Here is a 27873-nt window from a genome sequence, read left to right on the forward strand (position 1 = left end):
GAAGAAAAATGAACACCTCCTCTTTAATTTTTTTTTTTAAGTTGCCAAAATGGGGTGAATGGGACGGTTTTCCCCCCACCTGAATCCTCGCCTGCATTTGGCTATGGATATATAATACTACTTTTGGTTTATTACATTAAAAAAGTAAAACAAGAAATTGTATTTAATTATATTTCAGAGGGGAAACTGATCTCAGCTTAATTAATTTGGGAGAACATGAGCAAAGAACAAACAAAAGAAGAAAAAAGGTTAAAAATAACATGATACAGAACTCAAGGAGACAAACACAGGAACAATAATATCTATACGAGAAAAGAAAACGGAAGCGGCCCAGAGTTAATGGGGTTGTGTCCGTCTATAACTCTCCTAGGCACGGAAGGCTGTAAACCATTAATAATGATGATAATAATAATAACAAAGGGTAGAGGCCTAGTAGAAAGTGTGGACTGTCCAATCAAAGGAAGGCATTGGTGATTTCAATTACAGATGCTCACCAGCTACATGTGTGATTACGCATCTCCGCCTGCAGCGACCTTAGCAGCGACCTTTGCCACAACCTTTGACACGTCTTCCGTCTTGTCAAAGGCACCATCTCCACTGTCATCACTCTTAGACATCTTTCTGGAGGTCATACAACCTATGCCAGAGTCATCGCAGTGCTCATCGTCTGTGCTCATTGCAGACTCTCTAGGACGCTTCTTTATCCCGGGAACCTACAGAGAACAGAAATGAGAAATGAGAAGAAAAAAGGTAGAAATTACAGATACAGAACTCAAGGAGACAACATTTTTCTATCAAATAGAAGAGAAATCTAGGGTCACAGAATTTAATAATTTTCATTGAAATAGCACTCAAAGACCCAATACTTGATTGCATGGTCAGGTGATTGCATTGTGAAAGAAACGGTGTGGACTCGATCAGAAAAAGCTGATCATGTAACGTATAAATATTGGTGTGTACTGCAAGGTTCTGGTATCATCAAAATGATAAGAAGTTTGACCCAGTCTTGGTAAAAGTAACAAGCACCTGTACACAGAAAGATGTACAAACATGTGGCATAAAACTGTGATCTTCATTTTTAGGCTATTACATGTTATATTTAGAATATGAAGGCATTTGAAGAGCCATACTTTTCAGAGGACATTTTTTCTCTGATGTTCTTCCACTTGCATAATGACAACGAAAATGCTCACACATTATTTAACCCCTCTCCCCAGAACGCAACTTCTCGTTCTGGGGAACGCTTCTCAATGACAACGAAAATGCTCACACATTATTTAACCCCTCTCCCCAGAACGCAACTTCTCTTTTAAGAGCTTGGGCATCTTTGCTTCTGATTCTAAACAAAATCCCTCATTTAGCTCAAGGTGCAATCATAATTATAAATCTTTAGGTCAGTCAGGAATCCCATGAAGTTTACAAGACGATCGCCCGTTTGATTATCAAGATATTTATGATTGGAATTCAAAATTACAAAAATCGTTTAGGGTTTATCGGAGACAATGGGAAATTGGGACCCCAAAAAAGTAGCTGCATACAAAAAAGGTCCCCATGCATACTGCCTTATCTGTGTGTTTTTTCAGATACAGAAATGTGAAATGCGGCATGCTTTTTATTTTGGGGCAGTGCCTTATTTTAAAAGGCATTTTACCACATAAAGTGTGAATAATAAGACCTTACCGGTGCAGAAGGAGGAAGCATCTGGCCATTCCTGTTTGGATACATGACCTTTTCGGCTTTATCAATGACCTCTTGGTCCTGTAGCCATGGATGAGCTAAGGCCTGCTTGGTGGTCAGTCTCCGCTTCGGGTCGACGGTCAGTAGCTTCTTCACCATGTCAATTGCTGCATTGAAGAGAATGGGATTTAGTTGTTTTGTTATTATATACAGTCAAACCTGCTTTAGTGACCACCTGTCTACAAAGGCCACATTATTTGTTCCCCTTGAAAATTATTTCTCATTGAAACATGTACCAAAGGAACCTGTCTACAAAGACCACCTGTCTTCAATGAACACTTTTTGTGTTTCCCTTGGGTGGTCGCTATATAGAGGTTTGACTGTACCACATATCACAATTCTAGGCCTTTGACTGGTCAAAACTGTCAAGAAGTTTCTTCACCACGTCAAAACCTGAATTCAAAGGAAATTAATTCAATTTATAAAGAAATTAGTTAAATATTCAAGGGACATGGCCTTCTAAAATTATCTATGCTCAAGGAGAAAGTTCAGTGTATAAAATTTCTTCTAAAAGACTATTGAATTTTAGAAAACATCTGTAAGTTATCCCCCCCCCCCCCCACTTATTTGTATCAAAGTAACTCAAGCTACTGCGGTAATACTTTTTAAAAGAAAGTAAACCCCAACACATTAATGGCTCTTGTACCATAGTTGCAAATGCATAAAACAGAAGGGTGCCCTACATGAACAACATCTTCTTACAAGACTCCATAGCACATGTACTGATACACTGCACTTCTATATATCGTCGCCTAGCTGGCAGAAGAGCGTTAGCTCGAACTTCAGGTAAGAAATGAAGCGTTAAGCAGAAGGGCGCTGGCACTAAATCGCCTCAAACTTTTATAAAACTGACTTATTTCAACAAAAAAATTGTGGCTGTGTTCTACTATAACATTTCTATTAGTCTTTTAAGTTTTAAATCAATTTTTGGGACAGAAAGCAGTTTAAATATAAAACAAATCTTTAAATGCAAATAATTAAAAAAGTAGTTTTGGAGTCGCTCGCATGCTAACGCCCTTCTGCCAGCCGGCCGACGATATTATCAGGCCCAATCAACTTTGCATCATTAGGACATTTGAGGATGGATATCCATCGTACCATTCTGATGAAGACATCTATTCATCTGAAAAGTGCAAGGAACTGACTTAGGACTTAAGACAATTTTCACTTGATAACATAATCCTTTTTTTTCATTGCCCTAGTCAACAATTCTGCAGAAACAAAAAACACATCTGTAATGCCTCAGTCACACCTTTGCGTATTTGGCTTGCGTATTGCTGCGTTTTTATGGCTAGCCGTTTTAACATTTTATTTTTATTTCTTGATACCAACAATTGAATTCTTGATATCAAGAAATGAAATCTTGATATCAAGAATTACCATTGCTTTACAACATAAAATTTTACTTGATATCAAGAAATGGGAATAAATGTTAAAACGGCTTGCCATAAATACGCAGCAATAGGCAAGCCAAATACGCAAAGGTGTGACTGAGGCATAAGACTTCAAGATTAGCGCAACTCTGTCCCCGCGGAAACTGTACCTGGCGCTGAAACTGAGCCCCAGTACTTTGTTGGGAAGCTGTAGTAGCCCCTCTTGATCTGCTCATCAAGGTTCATCGCTTTGATCTCATCAGAGAACGGAGGATACCCCGCCAGACAGATGTAGAGGATGACCCCTATACTCCAGCAATCCACGGCCTTGGTGTAGCCACCCATGCCCATACTGGTCAAGATCTCCGGAGCTAGGTAGGTTGGTGTGCCGCACAGCGTCTTCATCAGGGACTGCTCACCCACAAACTTGGAGAGACCAAAATCGGTCACCTTCAGGATGGTCTCCTTGTCGTCGGACATCAGTAGGAGGTTCTCTGGCTGCAGATCAAAGAGGGGGTAATAATCAATTGACACTAATCTCCATGCATTTCCTTGAATAATAAAGCAGAGATTCAACAAGTGCTCTTGGCTCATTTCTGAAAGGCATCATTTAACAATGTTAAATTTGAGATGCACGGCCCTACGTGTTATCAATGTCTGTGATATGGTGTAATATTGAAGCCCTAACAAAAATTGCGTTTAAAAATGAGTGCCTCAAAAAAGTAAATATCTTTGAGTGACCAGTTTTACCCTACTCATTTTCCACAATTGACTGTAGTGTTAAGAAAACCGTTAGGAAAACGAAAAATGAAATTTCGATTTCCAATCATTAATATATTCAGACAGGCAATCGGCTTGTAAAAGTCATTGGATTCCTGACTGACCTAAAGATTTATGATTATGATTACAGCATGAGCTAAATCCAGGATTCTGTTTCAGAATCTGAGGCAATGTTACCAAGTCACTTTCAAACAAATCTCCATGCATTTCCTATAATAATAAAGCAGAGATTCAACAAGTGCTCTTGGCTTATTTATCAAGAGATACTTCTTCTAGGTTAGATTCAGATTTAGATTTGAATCTTGTGTTGAGTCCATTGTTATCAGGAAAGTAAATCATGCTGGATGTTTACTGAGGTGCAAATCTCATAAAAACACATGTTGTGCAATAAACAATGCTAGCCTTAGCTCCACAACAGTGAAAGTTGTTGTTGGATCAGATTTGTATCACTTGTGTTAATTGGTCAAAATACAAAAACAAAAGCTTTTTTTACTCTTACCTTGAGATCCCTGTGTGTTATTCCATTGTCATGAAGATACTGTACAAAATAATAAATAATTACACTTAATATTGAAACAATAATTTTTGGGACGATTAGAAATATAAATTAAATAGGCTTGTTAGTATGCACATAAAATTATTTCATTTCTCCAAAGCGGACTGATGTATCTAAAAAGCCCACAATTGGACTATCAAATGTAAATTTGTAGTTGGGTAATACATATTATAATGAATGCATGCTGCTGCATTAGATCTATGCTAAAGATGAAGCATTGAAAAAATTGTCTAATCACAGCAAAAGATGTATTCGAACTTTCCCAAACAAAATGGAAGGGATTTAGGAGCCAGGGGCCTATTTTTCAGTTACTCATTTCTTTAAAGGTATAGAATCTGTCATTACCACCATTGTTCACAAAGCAGATTTATGATCGAGTGTCGGCTAAGGTCCGCCTTCAACTTGGATGCTACATGTAGTCCAACCCAAAATTTTGCAAAATTTAGTATTAACTCAAGATTCTTGGCCAGAATATGTGCTTGCTAATTCTGTATCTTTAATTCTGTGGCAACCGTAAAGAAAATACACTGGATCAAGTACGGTAGATTTTTATGCACGAATTATATCTAGATACGTACCTTGCACGCTGTGATCATCTGATAGAAGTAAAACTTTGCTGTTGCTTCGTCAAACTTGCCTAGACTCACCACTCTATCAAACAGTTCTCCACTCTCAACTCTGAAAAGTGATAACATTCTGTTTATTCTAATACATCAATATTATTTACTGCTCCTTCCTCAATATTAACAATAATAATAATAATAATATTTTGAAACATAATCACAGAGCATGCTCACGGACTTGGAAAAGGCAGCAGTTTTCAACAATTTTTCTAAAGTAACCATTATAGTTTACAAAGATATTGTTATCTGTTTTGTTTTTTAATTAAAACATTTGTAACAAGTATCTGATCAACATTTTGTGTATTTTTTTACATCAATATCTATACTGCTCCTTCCTCAACATCAAAAATATTCATGTTACATCAATAACAACAACAATTTGTTTACCCATTTTTACATGAATGCCCTGCAATCATATTATTGCTCTGACTTTAGCCAAACTACCAATAAGGTGCTCAAATATCCAAGGAATTTCTTCCTACAGGATCTGTTAAATAACAGATTTGGTAACTCCATCAACACAAAATTCCTCCAAAAGTTTTCATAAATGATCATAAAGTACATCATCATACTGCTTAATTTCTTTATTGCTTACACTTAATGCATTTTTTGTAACATAGCAAAATCTTTATTACAGAACAAAAAGAACACAAGAAAGTAGCGAGTCTGTATTTGCAGATTTGAAAATGAATGGAGGCACTAGGAAAATTGTGGCATTATTTAGCTCTCATTACAATATAGAACTGCTTAAAGCCCCCCTATAAAGTGTTGGGAGCCCCACAAAAATTGATGGCTAAATTTCACGTAAATTGTATCATAATGTGAAAGAGGATGTCATTTAAGATACATTTCTGCAAGGTTTTTCAAAACAAATTTGTTTGAAGTCGAATATTGATGAAAGAATACAAAATTCAAATTTTTCTGCCTACAACTGAAAACCCAAATTAAGTACCGGTATTCTTTTATGAATATTTGTCTTCAAGCACATTTTGGGGGGGGAAATCTTTGCAGAAGTGTGTCTTAAATGATATCCTCTTTCACATTATGATACAATTTATAAGTGAAATTTTGCCATCAAATCTTTGGCATAATTTGGGGCTAGCAACACTTTAGAGAGACTTTAATGTAGATGTTTTACTCACAATTCTAATACAATATACAGGACCTCTGGCGTGTCACACACATCTTCTATACCTATAATACATGGCTGAACAAAACAAGATATAAAACGAACATATCAACTACCATCATTAAAATACAATCACGATTCATTAAATACAGTAGTTCAAATAAATTGCAATTTGTGATTATAAATGCCAAATCAACAAAGAAGTTGTGCATTTAATAGCTGTAATAATGCCTGGAAAATATAAAAACACCCTGCATTATTTTGGGTTCATAGGGTCGGTGAAAAAAAAATCAGAGTAATACATCGATAACAAACATCACTCAGTGCCAAATCAACATGAATTGAATGGGAATGCCCAGGGCTAACAAACCAAAGGTTATTGACTCAATTGAATGATGGTAGCCTAGATTCCAGGGGATTTGTAATTCTTCTGAAGAGTGTGATAACTATTTGCATATATAAACTAGTACAAATGAAAGCTGTTGAATAGTATGTCTAAACCTCCACTAACTAGGGCTACATCATCATTTAAGGCTTTTCACCAATAACTAATTTCAGTGCTAATAGTTAGGAGGTAAACCACTGGCACTATCATATTTTGATAAAGGAGCACAAATATTTCATCAAATAGTATGAACATAATATCCTTTTTGAGAATGGTTTCCTTCAACATACATGTAAGTGATTTTCTAAACAAAACATGATTACTTATAACATACTTCAATTCAGATAAAGTTATATGTTTATTTTGATAAATGTATATATTTTCCCGGGAGTAAGGCTACATAGGGAAGGGTGCCAACATTAGAGTGTGTAAGAGGAATATAACAATGAATATATTTACAAACCTGTATGTGTGACTGACCTCTAGGTCAATTAAACAACCTTTCAACAAAAAAACTTCCAATGTTGATACCAAAGTGAGGAATTATGATCTACAGTGCTATACCTTTCAAGAAAGCTATCTTATCAAAGATAAATTATCATTATTTGAAGTCACACTGAATTTATCAAAATGCATGTAAAGGCTCCTTCTGAAAACTTTGATGATTGAATAATGAACAAAAATTATTAGCCTATGAATAAGTCATAAGAATACTTTCATATGGGGAGGGGTGCTAGGCGATCCCAACTTCTTTCCTTGTCATTTTTCTCTCTCCCATTTTCAAGGGGGGAGTCCCCAGTGCCCCCCCCCCCCCCCTCCCAACTCTCCCTCCCATAGCTAAACTACTCTAGGCATCATTAACAATCAAATTTTAACACTCACATGGTGAAGTCTCTTGAGTATCCTGACTTCTTCCATCACAGTCTTCTCCATATTCTGGAACAACAACAAAATTATTGGTCAATAGAACAGTTCTTCATAATAAACACTACAGACATCCCACTTTATATACATGTACCATACCATTTCTATAAGATTTATCTATCAGTCACGTTGGCTTGGCTGAATTACACATTGGATTGTGTACAAGCAATTTCTAGAAGGAAAAAAAAAAACAAGAGGAAAAAAAGAAAGCCACCTTCTGCCAATGACTGGGAGTTACACAAATTTAAGCTATTTCCTGGAAAGTGGGAAAGGCTTCTTCTTTTCTTTTTTTTTACCCCATTTTAGTAAATTTAATAGATGATAGGCCCATATCCTAGCAATCCAAAATAACAATACCGGTAATCATTACAAGCCACACTGTCTGGCTGGTGAATCCTAAACGATATTTATTCCACTAGTTTACGCACACACACACAAACAACAAACAAACAGACAAACAAACAAAAAAAGTGACACAGATCTCAGTAAAGACTCTTACCCTGACCATAGTCCCACCTATTGAGAACGTCTTCTTTTCGATGATCTTGACGGCGACCTTCCGACACGTTCCCTTCTCAAACGCTAGCTTCACCTGCCCACAGGCACCCCTGAACAAATGAAATTATGAAAGTAATGCATTTAAAGATAAAGTCGAGTTCTGGTCATGCGACTGCATTGTGAAAGAAATGGTGTGGAATGGATCAGAAAAAGTTGATCATGTAGCATGTACATGTAAGTATTGGTGTGTACTGCAAGGTTCTGGAGTCATCAAAATCATAATAAATTTGGCCCAGTCTTGGTAAAGTAACAAGCACTGTACACAGAAGGATGTACGGTATATGGGACTACACAAATGGTGTCGGCCTACTTACCTTGATTTCCTTATAAATCTTTCTATGCTCATTACTCAGCCAGTATACATTTTCTACCAAAATTGTTTTGCAAATGACATTACATTCAGTGTAAGTTTAGTTTGATTCTGTGAGAATTCATTTTCTTTTTTTACCAGAACTCAACTTTATCTTTAACTCCTTGGGTAATGGTCTTATGGATATATAAATATACTGAGCATGAGATACTCCGGTAATTTGTTCATACATTTAAAAACATTGTTTGTCGTAGAAGCTGGTTGACTGTCTAATTTATTTTAGACAGACTTTACAGGGAAGTCCAACCAGGCATCAAGTTCATTTGATGACAGTAAGAAAATGAGATACCTGGGGGATTTTTTCGTTTGATAAATCTTCAGGTAAAATGGACATTTATGAAGATATTTTGTACAAAACAAATGGGGAGTACCTTACAAATACAATAATATAATGGTAATTGCAGATTTGGTCAGTGATCCTAAAAACTTGAAACATTCTTTCGTCTTTCTTCTTCTTCTTCTGTAGAAGTACAGGCCACCAATATACTGTTGGTGTATCTTCATACTTGTTATCGTCTTCATCAGGTAATTTTCAATGTTAAAAATCAACTTGATGCCAGAATTGATTTCCCCAAAAACTTAAGTACCACAGGGGAAACTCGAACAAAGAACATTAAAACAATAATAATAATAATAATAATAATAATGATAATACGCCAACGGCGGTCTGTACTTATTACTAGAAGAAGAAGAACAATTTGGGTAGAGCATCCTACTTCGTTTCTTGACAGTTCTTCTTACAGACACACTGATGTGTCATACAAATGACCTAAGAACATGTATATTGATAATTACGTGTACTACAGCTAATCCATTTTTTTGTTAGTTTTAACATGTCCATACAGGATGAGATTTCATTTCCTCTTTGAAACAGGTGCAATAAATTTGAGAAGATAATTGCATCCTGATGAACACTTACATTTGACCAAAATAACATTTAATTACTGGATTAAAAGCTACATATTAAAAGGAGCTATACATTTGGGCAGATAACAATGCTGAATCATTTAAGAAGTGTTTATCTTTCATTAATGAAAATATAATCACTCCAAGCTAAATCATTTAATGCCAATCTTGAGCTCTGGTATGGGAATCGCATTTTGAGAGAGAATTGATACAACTTTATTCTGGATTGTCTATCCTGCAGTAGATCTTTTTTTTTTAACTAGTGAAATAAAAACAAATGCACAAAAAGTTACTGAACATCATCTTCATTAAAAACCACAACTCTCATTTAAGCACATAGTGTCGGGCCTACAAACCCGGATTTCCTTATCTTTCTATGCTCATTACTCAGCCACTTTACATTTTCTACCAAAATTGTTTGGCACATGTCATTTGTTTGTAATCTTGAACATTCAGTGTAAGTTTTGTTGGATTCTGTGAGAACGTATTTTCTACATTTACCAGAACTCAAGTTTATTTAACTTTAACAGTGAGCCAAGATCAGAGTACCTTTTATAGGTCTTTGATATATCTGATTACAGCAAGAGAGTCTAGGCCCCCAGTATTACTAGACTAGCAAGTAACGATCAATAACAATTCTTCAAATACTGAGAAAATTTCACTTTGTTAAACATGAAGTAATATAACATCTCTAAATCATAAAGAGATAAAGTCATTATCTTACTTAAGTATGACTTTCATTTTGTTTTCATGGTTGTTTATTTTTCAGTCATCTGTTTGTTGTTGTTTTGTCTTACATTCTTATTTATAATGATAAACAATTCCAACAAATTTCAAAACAAAGTCAAAATGTCAATCAAAAAGAGATTACGGTGGACTTACCTGCCTAATACCTTGGACATGATGAACTTCTCTCGGAGGGCTTCTGGTAGATTACTTTGATCTGAGTCTTTAGTGTCCATGAACACATACGCTGAAATAAAAAATAATATAGATCTAGATATATGTAAAGCCTTGTTCAAAATGTTTGGATAAGCTTCGGTACACTGCAATATTATTTATGAAGACGTGAAGTACATGTATAATATCCTTCACATTCCTGTCTCTTATTCTTACAGACATAAGTTAATGCATGGTAGAGGTGTCGTGGTCAAGTGGATATATCGCCAGACTGTCAATCACAAGGTCTGCGGCTCGAGTCCCGCCGCGGCACTAATGTCCTTTGGCAAGACATTGATCTACATTTGCCACACTCAACCCAGGTGATGTAAATGGGTACCTGGCAGGAATTTATTCCTTGAAATGCTAGAGCGCAGCAATGGCAGCCGTGCTAAAGCCAGGGTAATAATCGGGAGCGCCAGGAGTGTCAAGTCTGACAGACATGGGCGCTATACAAGAACCAACTACTATTATTATTATATATTCTCATTAAAGAACACACTGCAATACTTCCATTATTTCAATCATGTAATGCTCTAAAAATAAATGAAAAAGTACACGCACAACAAAACCAAAAATAAGGAGTAAAAGAAGAAAATATACCATCCACCTACCTTTGTTTTTGGATAATGAGAGAGCAATCTCATCATTGTTGTTTAGAACTTGTTTCTTTCCTTTACCTTAAAAAGTTGAAAAAAATGGCAGAAAAAGTTACACACAGCTGATGTCATCATGGAAGTTATGTGACATTTAAAAAAAACTTGATTGTGAATAATATTATAAATGGTTAATAAGGAGATTGAGATCTCAACAAAATAACAGCATCAAACATCTGGATGAATAAGGAACCTTTACTCTATTTTCAACCTAAAAAGTTATTCGTAAAAATATAGGAAGTTTGAGACATGCTTGCAAGGAATTCCAGAAAAAAATCTAGCAGCATCATGCTTTTGGAACTGCAGTGATAGCACATGAGATAATGAGTTGGTAGTGTTGTGTGTGCTGTCGCATATCACAATTAATGCAACTACATTTCACAGGACAGTGACATTCAAATTGCCCAAATGCTCACGGTATAACATTGCCTGAAAGGCAAGACAAACAAACTTGTGCACTCTTATTATCTAAAAATTCGATTTTAGTATTAACAAATATTTAATCTACTAGTTTGCTTAAATAGTATTCATTTCAAAATTTTAAAAATTACTCTGGACTGACAGTGATTTATAAATTCATGAAACTTCATGAAACTACATGTGCAATTTTAAGCTGGTCACATGTAATCACGTTGAATGCATTTTATCACTAATTATCACTAATTTTTTCAGAAAATCGTGTTGAAAACGGCCTTACTTAAGCTTCTTTTTTTTTAAATATAAATCTGCACTGTAAAATTTCTTATTCTTACCTATTTTTTCTCCATTCACAAAGGTGCCATTTGAGCTTTTGTCTTCGATGAAGTAGAAATTGCAATTGTCATTTGATTCCTGAACAAAAAACAACAACATAAAACTTCATGTACATGTAAAGTAATGTGACAGCAATAACGGCATCTCGAAAATGTGTCTGCCAGTCTACCTCAGTTGAGTTGTAAATCATCTTCTACCATTACATCATACAGTCTTTTATCAAGCATTGGGATGTGGAATGTGACATAATGTTCACCGTCTCAAAGTTCCACAGTTCCATGTAAACAAATTATACTACAAAACCTAAATGCTAACATCCCAACATTAACATTTACATGTAATATGTACAGTAATAATTAATTATTAATATTTATTATAATATATAGAATACAAAAATAAAAATGTCATTAAATTAGACCTCAAATGGTCCCGCATCATCACAGTACACGTATCAGGTACAGGGAATAATTTTCCTGGTATCGCATCGCAATTTGCTATGCATTTTTGCATGACTGCTATACAAAATATTGTTTGTGTAGCAGTTTTCTTCCATAGAAATGTACAGAATTTCATTTGAAATATTTATCCATCAGCTGAAATTGCTAATCAAAATATTTGAGGAAAATTATTCCCTGCAGGTATACAGTACTCCTTTTATTTGGAAATAATAATGCATATAAAACATGCACAGCAAAAAAGGATACCCTTACTACTTGGCTATCATTATCAAAATTTTCTGAAAATGTCACAACTCACAAAGCCATACGTCATATGTGTATTGTCTCTACAATATTATTGTTTATTTCTCATCTTTCATATTTCACAATTTCTCACAACTTCTTATTGTGAAACTGAAAGTGTGAAGGTTCATTAATTCAACACCCTTTTATGATACAAAATACACATACGTGTACATGTACCTCAATCGTTTGAACTATCTACAGTCAAACCTGGTTTAGCGCACCCACCTGTATAGAAAAATATCATTTTTTGTTTCCCTTGAAAATGGTTTCTCATCAAAACATGTACTGAAGGAGTGAAGGAAGTTAGAACCTGTGTACAAAAGCTACTTGTGCAAAAAGACCAATTTTCTTGTCTCCTTTCTCCTGAGGTGGTCTTTATAGACAGGTTTCACTCTTTGCAGTGGTGTACTGATGAACTATGGGAGGGCATTACAAGACATTGTCTTACTAAGCAGCCCGAAAATACAGGTGAATACAGATGATGTCCATTGTACTTGTCAAAGATAAATATTCTCACCTTGAATATCCTGAAGTGTGTTTTACTGAGAGTCTGATAGCAAGGATTCTTGCTTATTTCCGGGCCGTTGTAGCAAACATCACAAGATGGATCTCTGCCAAATATATATTCATCCTTTGTGTCTAAGAAATCTGCAAGATTCATAACAAGGGGCAAACAAATGATCAGCTCTTCAACGCTTCAAGTTATTATTCTCTCTCTCTTCAAAAGAGAAACATGTCCGCATACAAGTTGCTAATCTTCATGAAAAGCTACTCATAACTCTGTCATGAAATGCTGAGTCTAACTTCATGGACACCACATTGAAATGGCAAATGCAATGTTATTAACAAATTAACATGTTTCAGCGGAGAGCTTGTGAACTTAAAGTTAAACTTATATTTCTAATGAGACAATTCATTATATGTAAAATGAGAGAAAGAGAGAAGGGGGTGAGAGAGGCAATGAAAAGAAAAGATAAATTTTGTATGATTTGCTTAGCTATCGATTGAAACAAATGCAAATTCAACAATGTCAACTAGAAAAAATCAGAATCAAACAGAAATTGATGGAAAAGTAAAGATAAATGTCACATGTAAATGAGATTCAGGTAATTGAATTGTATATTTCAATAATTCCTGAGCTAATTAATTTTCATATAATATAAGTAATGGGCACACTGCCTCTCAGTCTCTGTGCTATTAATAATTATTATCAACATAGAATCAAAACTGAAACTGGAACTCATCCCTCATCAAACCAATTTACAATTGGAAATCAACCATTTTTTAATTCTCAAATCTCACCAATACTTGAGAAACATTTTCCAACAGGATACAGACGACCCCATACAACAACTCTCTCCTCTGCAAAATCAAAATCTCCTTCAGCAACCTCCTGAGTTGGAATAGTCTCCATACTTGATAACGTTCCAGCGGATGATAAGCTTGCACTGGCACTCGAAGTACTGTTGGGTTCAATGGAACTCGAGCTTGCACTGCCACCTGCACTGGTAGTACTCATATCGCTCTCGTACATGCTGTACTTAGTCTGTAGTAGTAAACACACGGGAGATGCGAGTGCGCTACATGTGTTCAGCGGAAACTCGAAGCTCACCTCCGCCTCACTGACCCGGGAGATGTACCGTGACGTAGATATCCAATCCGCCCACTCCTGCTGCGGCAAATAACTTTGGCGCGAGATTCAGGAGCACTGAACCGATTTCCTTGACAAAGTAACCTTTAATTCAGTCAAGTGAGTGAGAAATCCACAAGAACAATAAAATCGCTGTTGCTTATTTTGTGGCCACTTTGTGAAAACCTCTTTGATTCTGCAAGGACGTAAAATGTTGTCAGCGAACTGGTTCAGTCTATAAATTTTCGTACCGCAACCAGCTAGCTGACAGTGCAGTCGGCGCGGCCACGTGGGCGCGCGGGTGTGTGAGCATAGCACGCAGCGCGCCTGCGGTCAGCGACCCTAGCCCGTGACATAAATCTACCCGAATAAATCAATCTTTGTTGACAGTCCTCGTTACAAGTAGGCTACAACTTTAAACATTTTTTTTTTAAAGTATAATATGTTGTGCAAGTTTTTTCTACATTACTCACTTTTGTACTCAACGCCCCTTATTATCAGACATGCATCCAAGCCCCCCCCCCTCCCCTCAATATATTTTTTTAAATAATTTCATCGGTTTCCTTTCCGATCCCCCTCCGAACTAAAACATGGTCCCCTCAATCAAATTAACAATAATATTATTAATCAATCGTAGGCTATTGTACCAGGGAGGTGAGACATACAAACAAGAGCAATTTGTATTACAGGTTGATTGAGACTTGAGTTGAGACGGATATATATGCTATAAAGCTAAGTTTCTGGCCTTCTAAAGTGAGAGCATTATTAGGCTACACAATTATGCTCTTAGAAAAAGATTTAAGATTCAGTATTTATTTCATTTTCAATATTCGCAGCCATCACGGCTGGATTGTTACTCACTATCACTAATGTTTAAAAATCATATAAAACATCCCGGGTAAAGGGTAAAACATCTAATAGGTCCTAATTACAAAAAGATGGAACAGAAACAGATGCAAGTAAAGACAGAAAAAGTCTATAAAAATTGGAAATTTAAAATGACAACAGAAATCAATCAAGAACGGGAAACTATGAGACCTTCATCAAAATAGAAACCAGTCGGAGAAATTAATTTAAAATAAAAAAATTATGACACTTTCAATATTAAACCAGATATCAAGATTTTCCTGTTATCAGATAGGCCTAGACTATGTCAGATGCTACATGCAACCCGCTCCCAACTAGAAGCAGATCCAGGGGCACATATATCAGATGGGGCATGTGTCCTCCTTCTCCCAGCCAAAACGCGGGAGATGGGACGGCAGGAGAAAATGGACAGGGGGAGGAAGAACGAAAACAGGGAAACGGGAGGTGTGAAGATAGAAAGTAAAGAGGAAACTTTTTTTTTCTTATTTCATTTCTGTGTTTGTCATAGAATTTTAGGATCTCCCTCCCACTCCCCCCCCCCCCCCCCCCCCCCCCCCCCCCTGGCCTGAGAATCCTGGATCCGCCACTACCCGCATTAATTTTCTTGTCCCCAAAATCTCCGCTTTTGATATTGAAAAAAGTAAGTGACAAATGTCCATGTAGCTTATAATTCAAAGATACCATACTACCAGATTCACTTACACAAAAATAAAGCTTTGGGACTGATATGAACTGAACAGGTAGTAAATACGGGTTTACAAAGGCTGCAATGGAGGTGTAAGTATTTTGAATCTATTTTCCATTGAATTTAATTGTCTGTTCAGGTATATGGTTGTATTTTATGTTACCATGTAGTTAAATTATTAGGCGCTAGTGTAGCAAGGTATCCAAAATATAGCCTACTAAAACAGACCTCAATTTTTTGACCCCAAATTTCGTGTTTATCATTATCTCTAGTCTAGGGTTAGGGTTAGGGTTAGGGTTAGGGTTAGGGTAATGATGACCACAAAATTTGGGGTCTGAAATTTAGTAGGCTATATTTTGGATACCTTGCTACACTAGCGCCAATTATTAATAGTATATGTTAGTGAGTTGAAGCAACCGTCATTTGTCTTGATTTTACTGCCAATACTGGGTTACAAATCGGTCAAAAGTGGAATTCGATGAGCTGCTGAATGATCCGATGAGTCGATTGTTGTATAATTTCTTCTCCTTTTACTTCTCCTTTTACTTCTCCTCTTACTTCCCCTCTTACTTCTCCTCCTTCTCCTCCTCCTCCTCCTCCTCCTCCTCCTTCTTCTTCTTCTTCTCCTCCATTGTCGATGATGATGATGATGGAGAACTCTAGTCTTACTCTTAGTCTTTCTCCTCCTCCCCCTCCCCTCCCCCTCCTCCCCCTCCCCCTCCTCCCCCTCCCCCTCCCCCTCCTCCCCCTCCCCCTCCTCCCCCTCCCCCTCCTCCCCCTCCCCCCTCCCCCTCCCCCTCCTCCCCCTCCCCCTCCTCCCCCTCCCCCTCCTCCCCCTCCCCCTCCCCCTCCCCCTCCCCCTCCTCCTCCTCCCCCTCCCCCTCCTCCCCCTCCCCCTCCCTCTCCTCCCCCTCCCCCTCCCTCTCCTCCCCCCCCTCCTCCCCCTCCCCCTCCTCCTCCTCCTCCTCCTCCTCCTCCTTCTCCTCCTCCTCCTCCTCCTCCTCCTCCTCCTCCTCCTCCTCCTCCTCCTCCTCCTCCTCCGTCTTCTGAGAGATTAGTGAAACATATTTTAGTCATAAGCACTGAATTCTGAAGAAATTTTTTAAATAACCAACATTTTACTCTTCTCTTGTTCACAGGGTTAAAGAAAGTGCTGCTATGCTGAGCAACTATGAGGTATGTAACTTAAGTTTACCCCGGGGCTGTATACAATTTGGTGACAATTAGCTGGTCTTGCATGTAGAGTTTAGACTCTTATGAGTCTTAATAATAGTTATGAAAGCACGTTGCCAAAATAATTCACATTGGATTACGAAGTTGCCAGATTTTTCAGCCCTACCCTAAGCTAAGCTATTTAGGCGAGGTCTTTTAACCCTCTTCTCAAGCCAAAGGCCAAGACATATTATCTTATGACCTTTGACCTCCACTTAATGGACTTTCTTTCTTTTCAGGTGCATGCTCTGCTCAAAGAATTACAGGCAGGGAGCTCTCAGAGAGGGAAGAAGAGCATCAGCAAAAAAAAGCAGAACCTTGCCACCATATCCTATGAGGTATATAATACACTTTTTAATTTGATTGTCTAAAACTAGAAGAAGAAAAAGTAGAAGTTAGCAAGACAAATATGAGTTACGCCTTTAGTTTGGTTCTCTTTATTTGTAGTGAGTTATGGATTATTGCATTTTGGCAAACCTTTTCTATGTTTTAATTTTCTTGCATGTTTCGAATTTGTCTATACATGCTCATTGTTCCCCCAGAAGCATGACAAATTGCAAAGAAGAGACAAAACCTAGTAGTATTTCAAAGATTTCAGTAGTAATAATAATTATGCCAAAGAAATAAATAAAGTTTATATTATCACTTCTGCTGTTTTTGTGAGTTTCAGTTTAGTGGGATAAAAAATCTCTCATCTTTCTCTATGCATCAACAAAAAAGAATTTTGATGAGCTGATTACTGGTTGAGCAGAAATCTATGGTAGTGTAGCATAACTAGCCCAGTAATTTAGTAGGACATAGAGGGCGTTATAGTTAATTGTGAAATATATATGTGTACATCGTGAGATGTCAGTCAGTCAGCATTGAGCTGTCGTTGAGACAGGTTCTGTTAGTTGTGATCTGTGAGTCAGCATTGACCTGTCGTTGCCGCAGGTCCGTTACCAGGAACTAGTAAAAATACTTGAACTGCAGATACTGTGCGACGGTGTTGTTTCTTGAGTTCCTGTCAGACATTCAGTGATTGCGGGAGTCAGTAAAATGAGAGCTATAGTCCACGTTATTCTTACACGATATAATTATGTGAGAGCCCACCGAGAGATATAGTTGATGAATGATTGTCGAGAGCGTGGACCGGGTTTTGAGAGACTGCAAGGCAGAACGCTACCCCGGCAGAGCCCGGTTACGCCACAGTAGTTAAATAAGAAGAAAGTAATGTTCAGTTGTCGTTGCAGGTTTTTTGTATATGTTTTTTGTCTGTTGAGAGCCAAAAGGGTTTTAATTCATTGCATTTTACTTTATAGAGTTAACCCATTGAATACTAGATTCTCACATTCCCATAGGGCTGATACCGGAGCCCTCTGGTTACTGGATGCAACAAGTTAAGCATATGTTTCATTCTTCTCTTTACAGACAATCAAATACCTTGAGAATACTCCATGTGGACTTCAAACTCCTGAGGTCGTAGAGAAGTTCCTCCAAGCTCTCGCTCCCTACAATCTCACAAAGTAAGAAGGAAAACTAACCTGTTGGAAATTATTCTATTTTCAGTCATCTCAAATTTCCAGCGGGTTTTTCCTAATATATTTGGGTTTGTCATCAAAATATTTGAGGCTTCAGTGATTAAAGTGACTCTGTAACTTTGCCTCAGCTTCTGAAACAAAATCCTGGATTTAATGAGCTCATCCTGCAATCATAATTATAAACCTTTAGGTCAGTCAGGAACCCCATGACTTTTACAAGCCGATCGCCTGTCTGATTATCAAGATATTTATGATTGGAAATAAAAATTTCTTTTTCATTTTCCTAACCGTTTTTATAACACGACAGTCTCTTGGGGAAAATGAGTATGGTAAAACAGGTCACTCAACTTTTTTTAGGGGGCTTCAATATTAGACCATATCACTGACAGTGACACTGATAACACGTAGGGCCATGCATCTCATATTTAACAATGTTAAACGATGCCTTTAACAGGTTGACCATGACACACACTGAAGAGAAACAACCAAGTAATTTTTTCCCCCAATCTATAAGCTAATCTGATTTTTTTCCTGAGTTCATTAGGTTTTTTGTTTGAATATCTAAGAAACTTGTTTTCTTCACGAGTTGACTGAAAAACAGACTTGTGATTTTAATTTTGTTTTGCAAGAGTGTCATATGCATATGCCTCTAGCGTAAAGTGAATACGAAACAGCGCTGAAACACACCATGATGCACTATTCAATATTTGCAGTATGTGAATAATGGGAAAAGATATAAAGTAAAGAGTAAAGAAAGAAAACAGAAGAATAGGAATACATGCCAAGAACATACAAACCAAGTGATAATTCGTACCATTTGTAATTCATTTCTTCTTTACAGATCTGAAAAACTGCAACTTCTTAATCACAGACCAAGTACCTCAGTAGAAATAATGGCAGTAAGTTTTTCTTTTCCAATTCGTTATAGTAGATGTAAAAGTGTTTCTGTGCACCTAAATCTATCTTGTTGTGTGTTTATTAAGCACAATCAAAGAATTGTTGTTACCCTGGCCATTGTAAGAATTGTAAACATTGTGCCTGCATTTAATCCCTTTTGATCATTTGTTGCTGTAAAGTACATTTACATTAGCGGTATTGATTTATTTACATATTAGACATGTATACTCACAGATGTCCTGATTCAATGCTATTGCATTAAGTGTGTGGAAGTTATTTCCATCACATTACTATCATTTATGTAGTAAAACTGCATACTAGTAAGGACTTCAAACTTGTTACACACCAGTTTGAAATTCCACCCAGTTCCATTATTATATTTGTTGAAACAGATGCACATTTGTAAGGCATTTTAGTCGTGTAGAGTGCAAGTCAAGTCAACATCATGTATATTTTTTGCTTAAAATGCCACATTCCAATGATAAAAGAGGAGACATAAGGTAAATGAGAAGAAGAAATAAATAATGAAACTAAACTTCTTTACTTTCTTCAGATGGTAGAGGAATGCGAAGAGCGCTTGTCAGAGGATCAGATGGAGTCTCTCATCAAAGTAATCACCTCCATGTTACCAGGAGAGCAGGAAGAAGAAGGTGCAGAAGGAGAAGAAGGAGAGGAAGGATAAACCAAGGCTTTCATCTAAAGTGATTTAATATATCCATCTTACAAAGAGGACAAAATGAAGTTGAACTGGTAGAAATGATAGAAGGAAAGACAGGAAGGATTTTTAAAGATGGTCACCTCAAACTTACAAGAAAAAGTGTAAGTTGAAGAAGATGTTCTATGAAAGCTCTTCATGCATGTGATCGCATCCATCTCTCCAGGTTAACAGGAAGAAGAAGGCACAGAAGAAGAAATACAGGAAGGGGAAGAATAGATGGATTGCATTGAAGGAGAGAAAGATAGAAAGTTTTTTTAGTCTGGACTCATTAATATGAAACACCATGGGACAACATGTGTGCCCAGATGATCGGACTTAAAAAAAGAAATTCTATGTGTGTGTCAGACCACTCATTTTCCTCTCATTTGTTTAATTACCACTTGAGGAGAGAAACACCTCACAGCATCTCAGTACGGCTAGTATATTGATATTCAACAGTCACTGTAAGTCAAAAAGAAATCTGGCGAACAATCTTTTGAGGATTTACCATAACTATATGACCCTTTAAAGGGAGAGTCTGCCCCATCATATTTGAATATGTTACCCTCATTTGAATTAAACCTTAAGACTAATTGACTGTGTGTGTTCGGTATTAGTTATGCTTTGATATATTCAGAAGTAAAAGAATAGACTCCATATAACTGTATTATGAAAATAATCGATCACCAAAAAAATGGTTGAATATTTTAGGGTAGCCAATTCCATCATTTCAAATACCGCCCTACTGTTTTTACATTTTTGGTATAGAAAGACCACATCACCTAGTTTTGAAGCTAGTGGAATAAATATTAATATATTTTTAATATGAAATTTTGTTTGTGTGCATTTTTTGAGTTGGATGTTGCAATATGATAAAAAGGTGACACGACATTTGCTCCTGCGACAATTGCTCCGGGCTTTATTTCGTCTAAGATGTAGGGTTAGGGTTAGGGTTTCAATAGGGTTTTATGTTAGGTTTAGGGTTAGGTTTAGGGTAGGGTATAGTGTTGAATCCAGGGTTGAAGTTAGCCATTCGATTAGTGTATGAAATTTACAGCGGAGCAATTGTCGCCGGAGCAAATGTCATGGAATCGATAAAAACATAGTTTTTAAGTTAGAGTTTTACATTTCTTTTTAAATATCAGAAATACACCGTACCTTCAAGAAAGGTACCTTTTGTCTGCATTGTACATCTATTGATACATCTATTCTAGATAAATGATGGTATAAAACTAGTTCCTTAAAAGCCCATACAGTTTTCTGGGAATTTACATCAAAGACAAATTATTTTTGCTAACGAGGCACTTTGACGTTCACACAACGAGCATTTGGGAATTGTCCATAAAGAAAATGGGCTTGAACTGTTCTTTTTCTCTTATTCATCTTATACTACGAGCTTCATCATCACAGTTTCATTTGATTAATTTCATCTTTTTTTAAATAATTCTCCAAATACCAAATATTCTTTTACTTCTAGGTTAACATATCTCCTGAAATCTATCCTTCTGTGTCATTGATTTCTTATGCATGGGATCCTTTCAAGTTTCACATTGCTTTTTCTTTAATCCTTTTAGCCTTTCCAATCATTTCCCCCTCATTGTCGTCCTTGTAAGATCCACATCTTATCTCGCCCTCTTCCTCATCATTGCTCGCCCTACTCTTTCCCTTCCCGTTCCCATATTGCCATATCTGTTAGTTCATACTTCCCTCTCATTCATATACATTCATATACCGGTAAAAATATCTTCAATATCTTTCCCTTTAAAGAGAAGGTTGAGTTCTGGGAAGAGGTAAAAGATAATTTGTGAGCGTTATCATTCTTATTATGCAAGTGTGGAAGAACATCAGATAAGACATGTTCCCTGAAAAGCATGGCTCATCAAATGCCTTTATATTCTAAATATGTCATGTAACATCGTAAAACTCGGGGGTAGGATTTTTACGCCACGTGTTCGTGTAGTCCCATATACACCTTTCTGTGTACAGTGTTTGTAACTTCACCAAGACTTGGCCAAATTTCTTATCATTTTGATGATTCCAGAACCTTGCAATACACACATTTTTCTTATATGCTAGATGATCAACCTTTTCTGGTCGATTCCACACCGTTTCTTTCACAATGCAATTCTCCCTCGCTCTCCATTTTCTATTTCCCTTCATCACATACATGTATACCTTAAAGGGAGGCTTTACTACTTCAGCCAGAAGGGATTAGACCACACAGCGAGCCAGCAAGGTCACTGTGACAGGTGGCTATCTCATTAACTCAGCTCTCATTTAACATAAGAAAAAGAGGATCATGGGGGACGAACAGGCACCGATTGGGGAAGTTTTCTATATAGAGGGAGCAAGAAGATACAAGTAGGACAGTGTGCCTTTAAGAAGAAAGAAATGCTACAGGCCATGTCATGTCAAACATATTTATTTTCACATTCATATCGATGTACAATAATAAAATACTGTTGATACTTTCTTTTATGTCCAAGAATGCCATACTCGCAGGATAAAATCAATAGAACACACATAATATTGCTGCAACAATCCAATAACATATTTTCATTTTCAGCTCACAAATATCCCCCAAAATGTCTGACCATCTTTCCCTAGGCAATGTATCGCAAGGAGTCATGCATATGATAACATTTCACTCAAAATGAACAAAAATGCTGAATTTCTTTCTAAATTATTTGGTTAAAAGCCAAAGGAGATCAGTTTGGTGAGTGGCACATCTCAATCTAATTTTGTTGTATATATGTATTCCAAATTCTCAGGTGAACTTTGTTCTTAATGTGCACCTGAGATAATGAAATAAATACATGATATACTATAACCCTCTTCTAACCTATTCAATGATCCATAAAGCAATATGAGGAGTTCAACAATTTCAGTCGCAACAACAATCCATGAAATCAGGCATAAACTTGAATAGAATATTTCTACTGATGTTTACCTATTTTCTTAAGAAAAATGCTGTTTCTTGGCTTTATCATGAATTAGGCAATCACTCGATCAAGAACTTTAAAGAAGGCGATGATACTTTTGACGAAACGCAGCACTGCACGGCAGAATAAATGAGGTTTCCTATTTCTTAAGTAATGCTGTTCCTTTCATAATTTGGAACAATAATAATGAACATCTCATAAATGATTCATTTCTACGGTAAAACCGTAAAACTTAAGTTTGACACACACACAAACAAATAATTTGTATAACCTATGAGAGAGACTCGGCAAGCATTTTCACCTGAATTCTAAACTGAATACATGTACATTTAGATATATGGTGGAACACTCCAAATATCTCTCATAAATGTCTGTTCACTTACTGAGATAAAGATGCCTGTGTATATCACTACATAAGGCTCATCATTCATCATGCAATTCCTTGTACAGACATGGTTGAATTAACTGATTTGCAACATTGAAAACTTCAATTATGAACACATCATATATTTCATTCTAGAGATTCTATAATGTACGGTATGCACCATTAGATTGTCGGCTTTATTAATGAAAACATTTCAGAAAACTTTGATTCAAATCCCATTTGATATTAAAGTAAATTTTGGTAGAATAATCCATTTCATCTGTTGTAAAAGCTGCAGTGGGCAGAGGCCAGACATCGGACGATTAAAGAAAATAGAAAAGTGTATGATCATCTGCTGTTATGCCAAACCTATAGTGGAGAGAAAGGTAAAGGTGGAAACAAAAGCAACAAAGACATAGGTGAATTATTTGGAAGCGAGCATCAAATCTATTGTAACTGACACTATCTGAGAGTACAAATAAATTTGAGTGATAGTATAAATAAAGTTGTGTCTACCAAGCAATTTTGGTAGAAAAAGTAGAATAGTTGAGAGGTAAATAAACAAATAAACTGAAATCAAGCTCGTACTCCTATTAAACTCTGTCCATAATAAACCATCTATTTTTATTTGTTATTTTATTTAGGTTTTATTTCCACATTAACTGCATATGAAAAGAATTTTCAAAGTTACCTATACATGGTTACCTATACATGGTAACAAAACATGTACATAATATTTGATAGATACAACATAAAAAAAAAAAATGATTTAATGGCAAGTCATTAAATACAAATGATGTTAACAATAATCTGCAGTAATGAGGAGGAAACCTTGGAAGCATAATGCTTGTACTTCCGTTTAATGGCTCCTCGCTGCAAGCAATTAAGATGTATATCGCTACCAATTTGGAGAGGAAACACGAGTTGTATTTTTCAGTGATTTTTTTTCTGTTTATACTTAGAATAGAGTACTACACAGCCCAATTACTTGAAGAATTAAGTTCCATAACACTCTATTTAGCTTTAAAGTAGCTTGCTCATCAAACATCAATAATCTTTATTGTTTGCTCTCTTGCCATCCTTAGGCACTATGTCCAAGAAAATGAATTACTATAACCCATTGAAAATAAATTCTAAATGGAAAGGAAATTGCCTTCAATGGAAAAACAGTAGGAAAATTATCATGCCCAATCGAATGACGTAATCCTTACCATTCGCTCTCTTGCAATCTTTGAGAACCATGTTGAATGCGTCACAATAGCTGAGATCATTCTGGGTTTCGGCACACTGCATGAATTTCTGAATCTCATAGTGGCAAGGGTTCTGTTGTTGCTGCTGTTGCTGTTGCGGCTGCTCTTGGTAGGTGACATCGGGTTGCTGGCTGCTACCACTACCGGTCATAGCATGTCCGACGGCATGACCCTGTCATGGTGAAAGGCCACAAAGAAAGGATGAGATCTGATTTAGGGGACCTAAGTTTTGTGAGTTGGTGTTTGCTCAAGCAGATGTGAAGACTCACAGGATCTTGGTTGTGTGCAGTAATGCAGTTGCCATTCATTTAAAGATTTAAAAAAAAACAGCACTTTTATGAAGGGGTTCTTTTTCGCAGCAGGATCCACAAACTACAAATACTGCTTTTTAGTGGATCCCCCCCCCCCCCCATTTCCTCAGAATTAAGAATTTCTTGTAATAATTGTATTATGTGTAAAGTGTATTTGTATAGTTACCAAGAAAAATGAATATGTTCCAGTACATACATGTACATTTTTTTCATACTTTCTCTAACAATATCTGTAATACCTTTGTTTATCTTTCTGTTGTAAATAAAATAGAAACAAATTGAATTGAATTATATCTGAAATTCTGAATGACCCTTTTAGTATGAGACAGAGAGCACTGTACTAGACAGCTTCAAAAGGGATAGCCTGTTTATGTTAAAATTTGATTAGTGTTCACTTACCAATGCTGATCCGATGGCTACACCCCCAGCAGTAGCTGCCATCTGACCCATAAGTCCTGGCCCTCTTGATTGGCCCATAGCTGTGGCTGGCTGCTGAGCTGGCACGGGGGCTCTCTGGGGGGCAGGGGACATTGTCCTGGGCGGTGCAGCCCTAAAATAAAGAAATAAAAATAACAACATGAAGCATACCCAGACAGATTTAGAGAACTACAAATACCTACTTTGGCTTACCGGTACAGAAGACAAAGAGCAGACCAGATACAGATATTCAATATCCTGAGAGGCTTTGACACAGTAAATCCCTCAAAATTCTTCCAACTAGCCACTGGCTCAACAACAAGAGGCCATAATTTCAAGATTGTCAAGCAACGTTTCAATGCAAGACTTAGGCAGTATAGGGCAATTCCACGGTAACGGAAGGACGCTCAGACAAGATTTTTGAACTTCAGGTTCATACTAAAAGAACTGTTTTATTAGTATAAGATGTGAAACAGTACAGATATAATACCTATATAAGTGCCTTTAATTCTCCCCAAAAAAATTGTCATTATAGTTAAGTAGTTTAAGAATGTGCATATTAATTATCTCGGTAACGGAAGGACATAAAAATAGACATGGTTTTTCCAGTTAATTAGTTTTTTCCAAACTCTGTGAAGTTGATGAAGCTTTCCACTTGACTGAAACACATTTTGTTCCCCATAGTTTAATACATACTAATAAAACAGTTCTTTTAGTATGAACCTGAAGTTCAAAAATCTTGTCTGAGTGTCCTTCCGTTACCGTGGAATTGCCCTATAGTTTCTCAATAAAGAGTGTAAACAATTGGGATACCCTGCCTCAGGAAGCGGTCATATGGGACTTTTAGATTTGCACGCCGATGTAGTGGACTACTACCGTGCACTGCCAGTGCCTTAAAAGGACGTCACATTGCCTTAAAAGGATGTCACACGTAGCAGTCCACTATGTCGACGTGCAAACCTAAAAGTCCCTAATGCTGGCACCATTAACCAATTCAAGTCATCCCTAGAAAGGTATTAGAGAAACAATCCAATTAAGTTGGAACCATACTTGAGACGGGATGCAACCAACTCACATACCCTGATGCAACAGAAAAGAGGGACAAATAAACTAGGCTTCCAGTCTCTACACCCAAGTATACCCAAGTAGGCTACATGTAAGTAAGTAAGTATGAAAGTTCAAGAATATACATGATCATGACCAAACAGGACAAGAAAGTTTAAGAATCTATCTCATTAACAAAGAAAAATACATGATTGTTCTAATTTATTTCATTTCATATTTTGTCTCTTGGTCTTAGACACTTAGTAACTTACTTCAGTCTCTGAGAGTAATGTTAGAGGCTATTGAGACATTTATTTATCAAGCAAACAAACCAAGAAAGATTCAAAAGAGTAAAATTTAGATCTAGATCTACTGAGAAAACATTTGATTCACTTCATTCATAAAAGTCACCATACACAGTAGGTCTATACAACTTAAATATTTGGAACTTTGTGTCGATGACAATGGATAAGTTAACACAATAGGATAGTTTCAGTGTCTGTTAGTGACGGGACTCTTTTCTTGGAAAACAACTATTGAAATAGACATTCTGACTTTTAAACTCAACGTTTCACTTTCATTTCACAGTAGCCTAACTTGTTAATCTGACTTGTCTAAATTTAATGTTCTTGCTCAAATTTTGGTGCAATTTTGCACATTTACTTTCTTGAATATCAGGAATAATAATAGAGTCTATTCATCATCAATACAAGAATACGAGAGTATTTCAGGTTCAATTCGAGGTAAGACTCAATGGATGCTCATAATGACATTCATGGCATGGATGCGTGGACTGAGGTTCACTCATTCAGCATTGCACGTGCAGGAAATGCTCCACAAGTCTCGCTTAACCAGCCGCCTGGAGTTCCACATGGAAAGGTCGAGAATCAGACACTTGCGACATCCGAAGTCGAACTAGTTTACCTTCCATACTTACAACTATTGGGCAAAAGTACTTACCTAACTGGTGAAAAGGATCTTCCGCGACTTCTTCCTCCTCTAGGCATGATTGATATTGTTAGCTGGCGTCCAAAAATAATATAATAGTTGGAAATCTCCGAGGTTACTGGTTATGAGATTGCGGATTACGTCAGCCGGTAATGTTGTAGAAACTATATGCGCATGCGCGAGGCTAGCTCGCTCGACGATTACGCAATAATAATTCTCAGCCACAGAGTTGAGAGAAGAGAAACAAATGTTTTGGCAGCTGTTTTCAAACAGGTTTAATTGTCATAGTTGAATTTTAGGCCTTTTACATGCAAGCCAAAGAATGCTGAAAGTCAAATTCATTTTCAACTTTGCTTAATTTTCCAATTCATGGTATGCCAAGCAGGCACACAAAAATATATTTTAAATAATCTATTTAAAATATATACAAAACCAGTCCTCATATTCTTCCTCTTTAGCTTAACTTGCTTTTTATCATTCAAGACATACAATGCTTCCAAAAGAAATAACATTTTTTTTAATGATTTTTGTATAGACCTATGGCATTCTTTGGGGTAACACATGTCCCTCTCATTTCATTTTCCCACTACCGGTACTCTTCTTCTCATACTTATTTCAAAAACTTTTTTATTCACAAATCTTCATAACTCCACTGTC

The 27873-nt window shown here is 36.6% G+C and overlaps 3 protein-coding genes across 3 annotated transcripts; 1 reads left to right on the forward strand and 2 right to left on the reverse strand.

The window, feature by feature from the left end:
- Positions 1-27: 27 nt before the first annotated feature.
- Positions 28-14318, reverse strand: LOC589861 (serine/threonine-protein kinase Chk2). The gene is made up of 13 exons (XM_030992154.1): positions 13735-14318; positions 12950-13080; positions 11689-11767; positions 10895-10960; positions 10224-10314; positions 8007-8115; positions 7466-7519; positions 6212-6276; positions 5025-5124; positions 4390-4428; positions 3281-3608; positions 1681-1844; positions 28-713 (listed from the first exon to the last, which is right to left on the reverse strand). The coding sequence occupies exons 1-13, from the start codon at positions 13964-13966 to the stop codon at positions 510-512; spliced, it is 1662 nt and encodes a 553-aa protein (XP_030848014.1). The 5' UTR covers positions 13967-14318; the 3' UTR covers positions 28-509.
- Positions 14319-15651: 1333 nt separating this feature from the next.
- Positions 15652-20771, forward strand: LOC583535 (DNA-directed RNA polymerase III subunit RPC9). The gene is made up of 6 exons (XM_030992155.1): positions 15652-15706; positions 16754-16790; positions 17066-17164; positions 18237-18331; positions 19188-19245; positions 19797-20771. Exons 1-6 carry the CDS (start codon positions 15699-15701, stop codon positions 19923-19925), a joined length of 426 nt encoding a protein of 141 aa, XP_030848015.1. The 5' UTR covers positions 15652-15698; the 3' UTR covers positions 19926-20771.
- Positions 20772-22346: 1575 nt separating this feature from the next.
- Positions 22347-27383, reverse strand: LOC583558 (coiled-coil-helix-coiled-coil-helix domain-containing protein 2). Its single transcript, XM_783462.5, has 4 exons — positions 27229-27383; positions 25207-25357; positions 24458-24668; positions 22347-23615 (listed from the first exon to the last, which is right to left on the reverse strand). Exons 1-4 carry the CDS (start codon positions 27273-27275, stop codon positions 23605-23607), a joined length of 420 nt encoding a protein of 139 aa, XP_788555.1. The 5' UTR covers positions 27276-27383; the 3' UTR covers positions 22347-23604.
- Positions 27384-27873: the final 490 nt, after the last annotated feature.

This window comes from Strongylocentrotus purpuratus, unplaced genomic scaffold (genome assembly GCF_000002235.5).
Source record: "Strongylocentrotus purpuratus isolate Spur 01 unplaced genomic scaffold, Spur_5.0 spur5_scaffold_2, whole genome shotgun sequence".
NCBI classification, from domain to species: domain Eukaryota; kingdom Metazoa; phylum Echinodermata; class Echinoidea; order Camarodonta; family Strongylocentrotidae; genus Strongylocentrotus; species Strongylocentrotus purpuratus.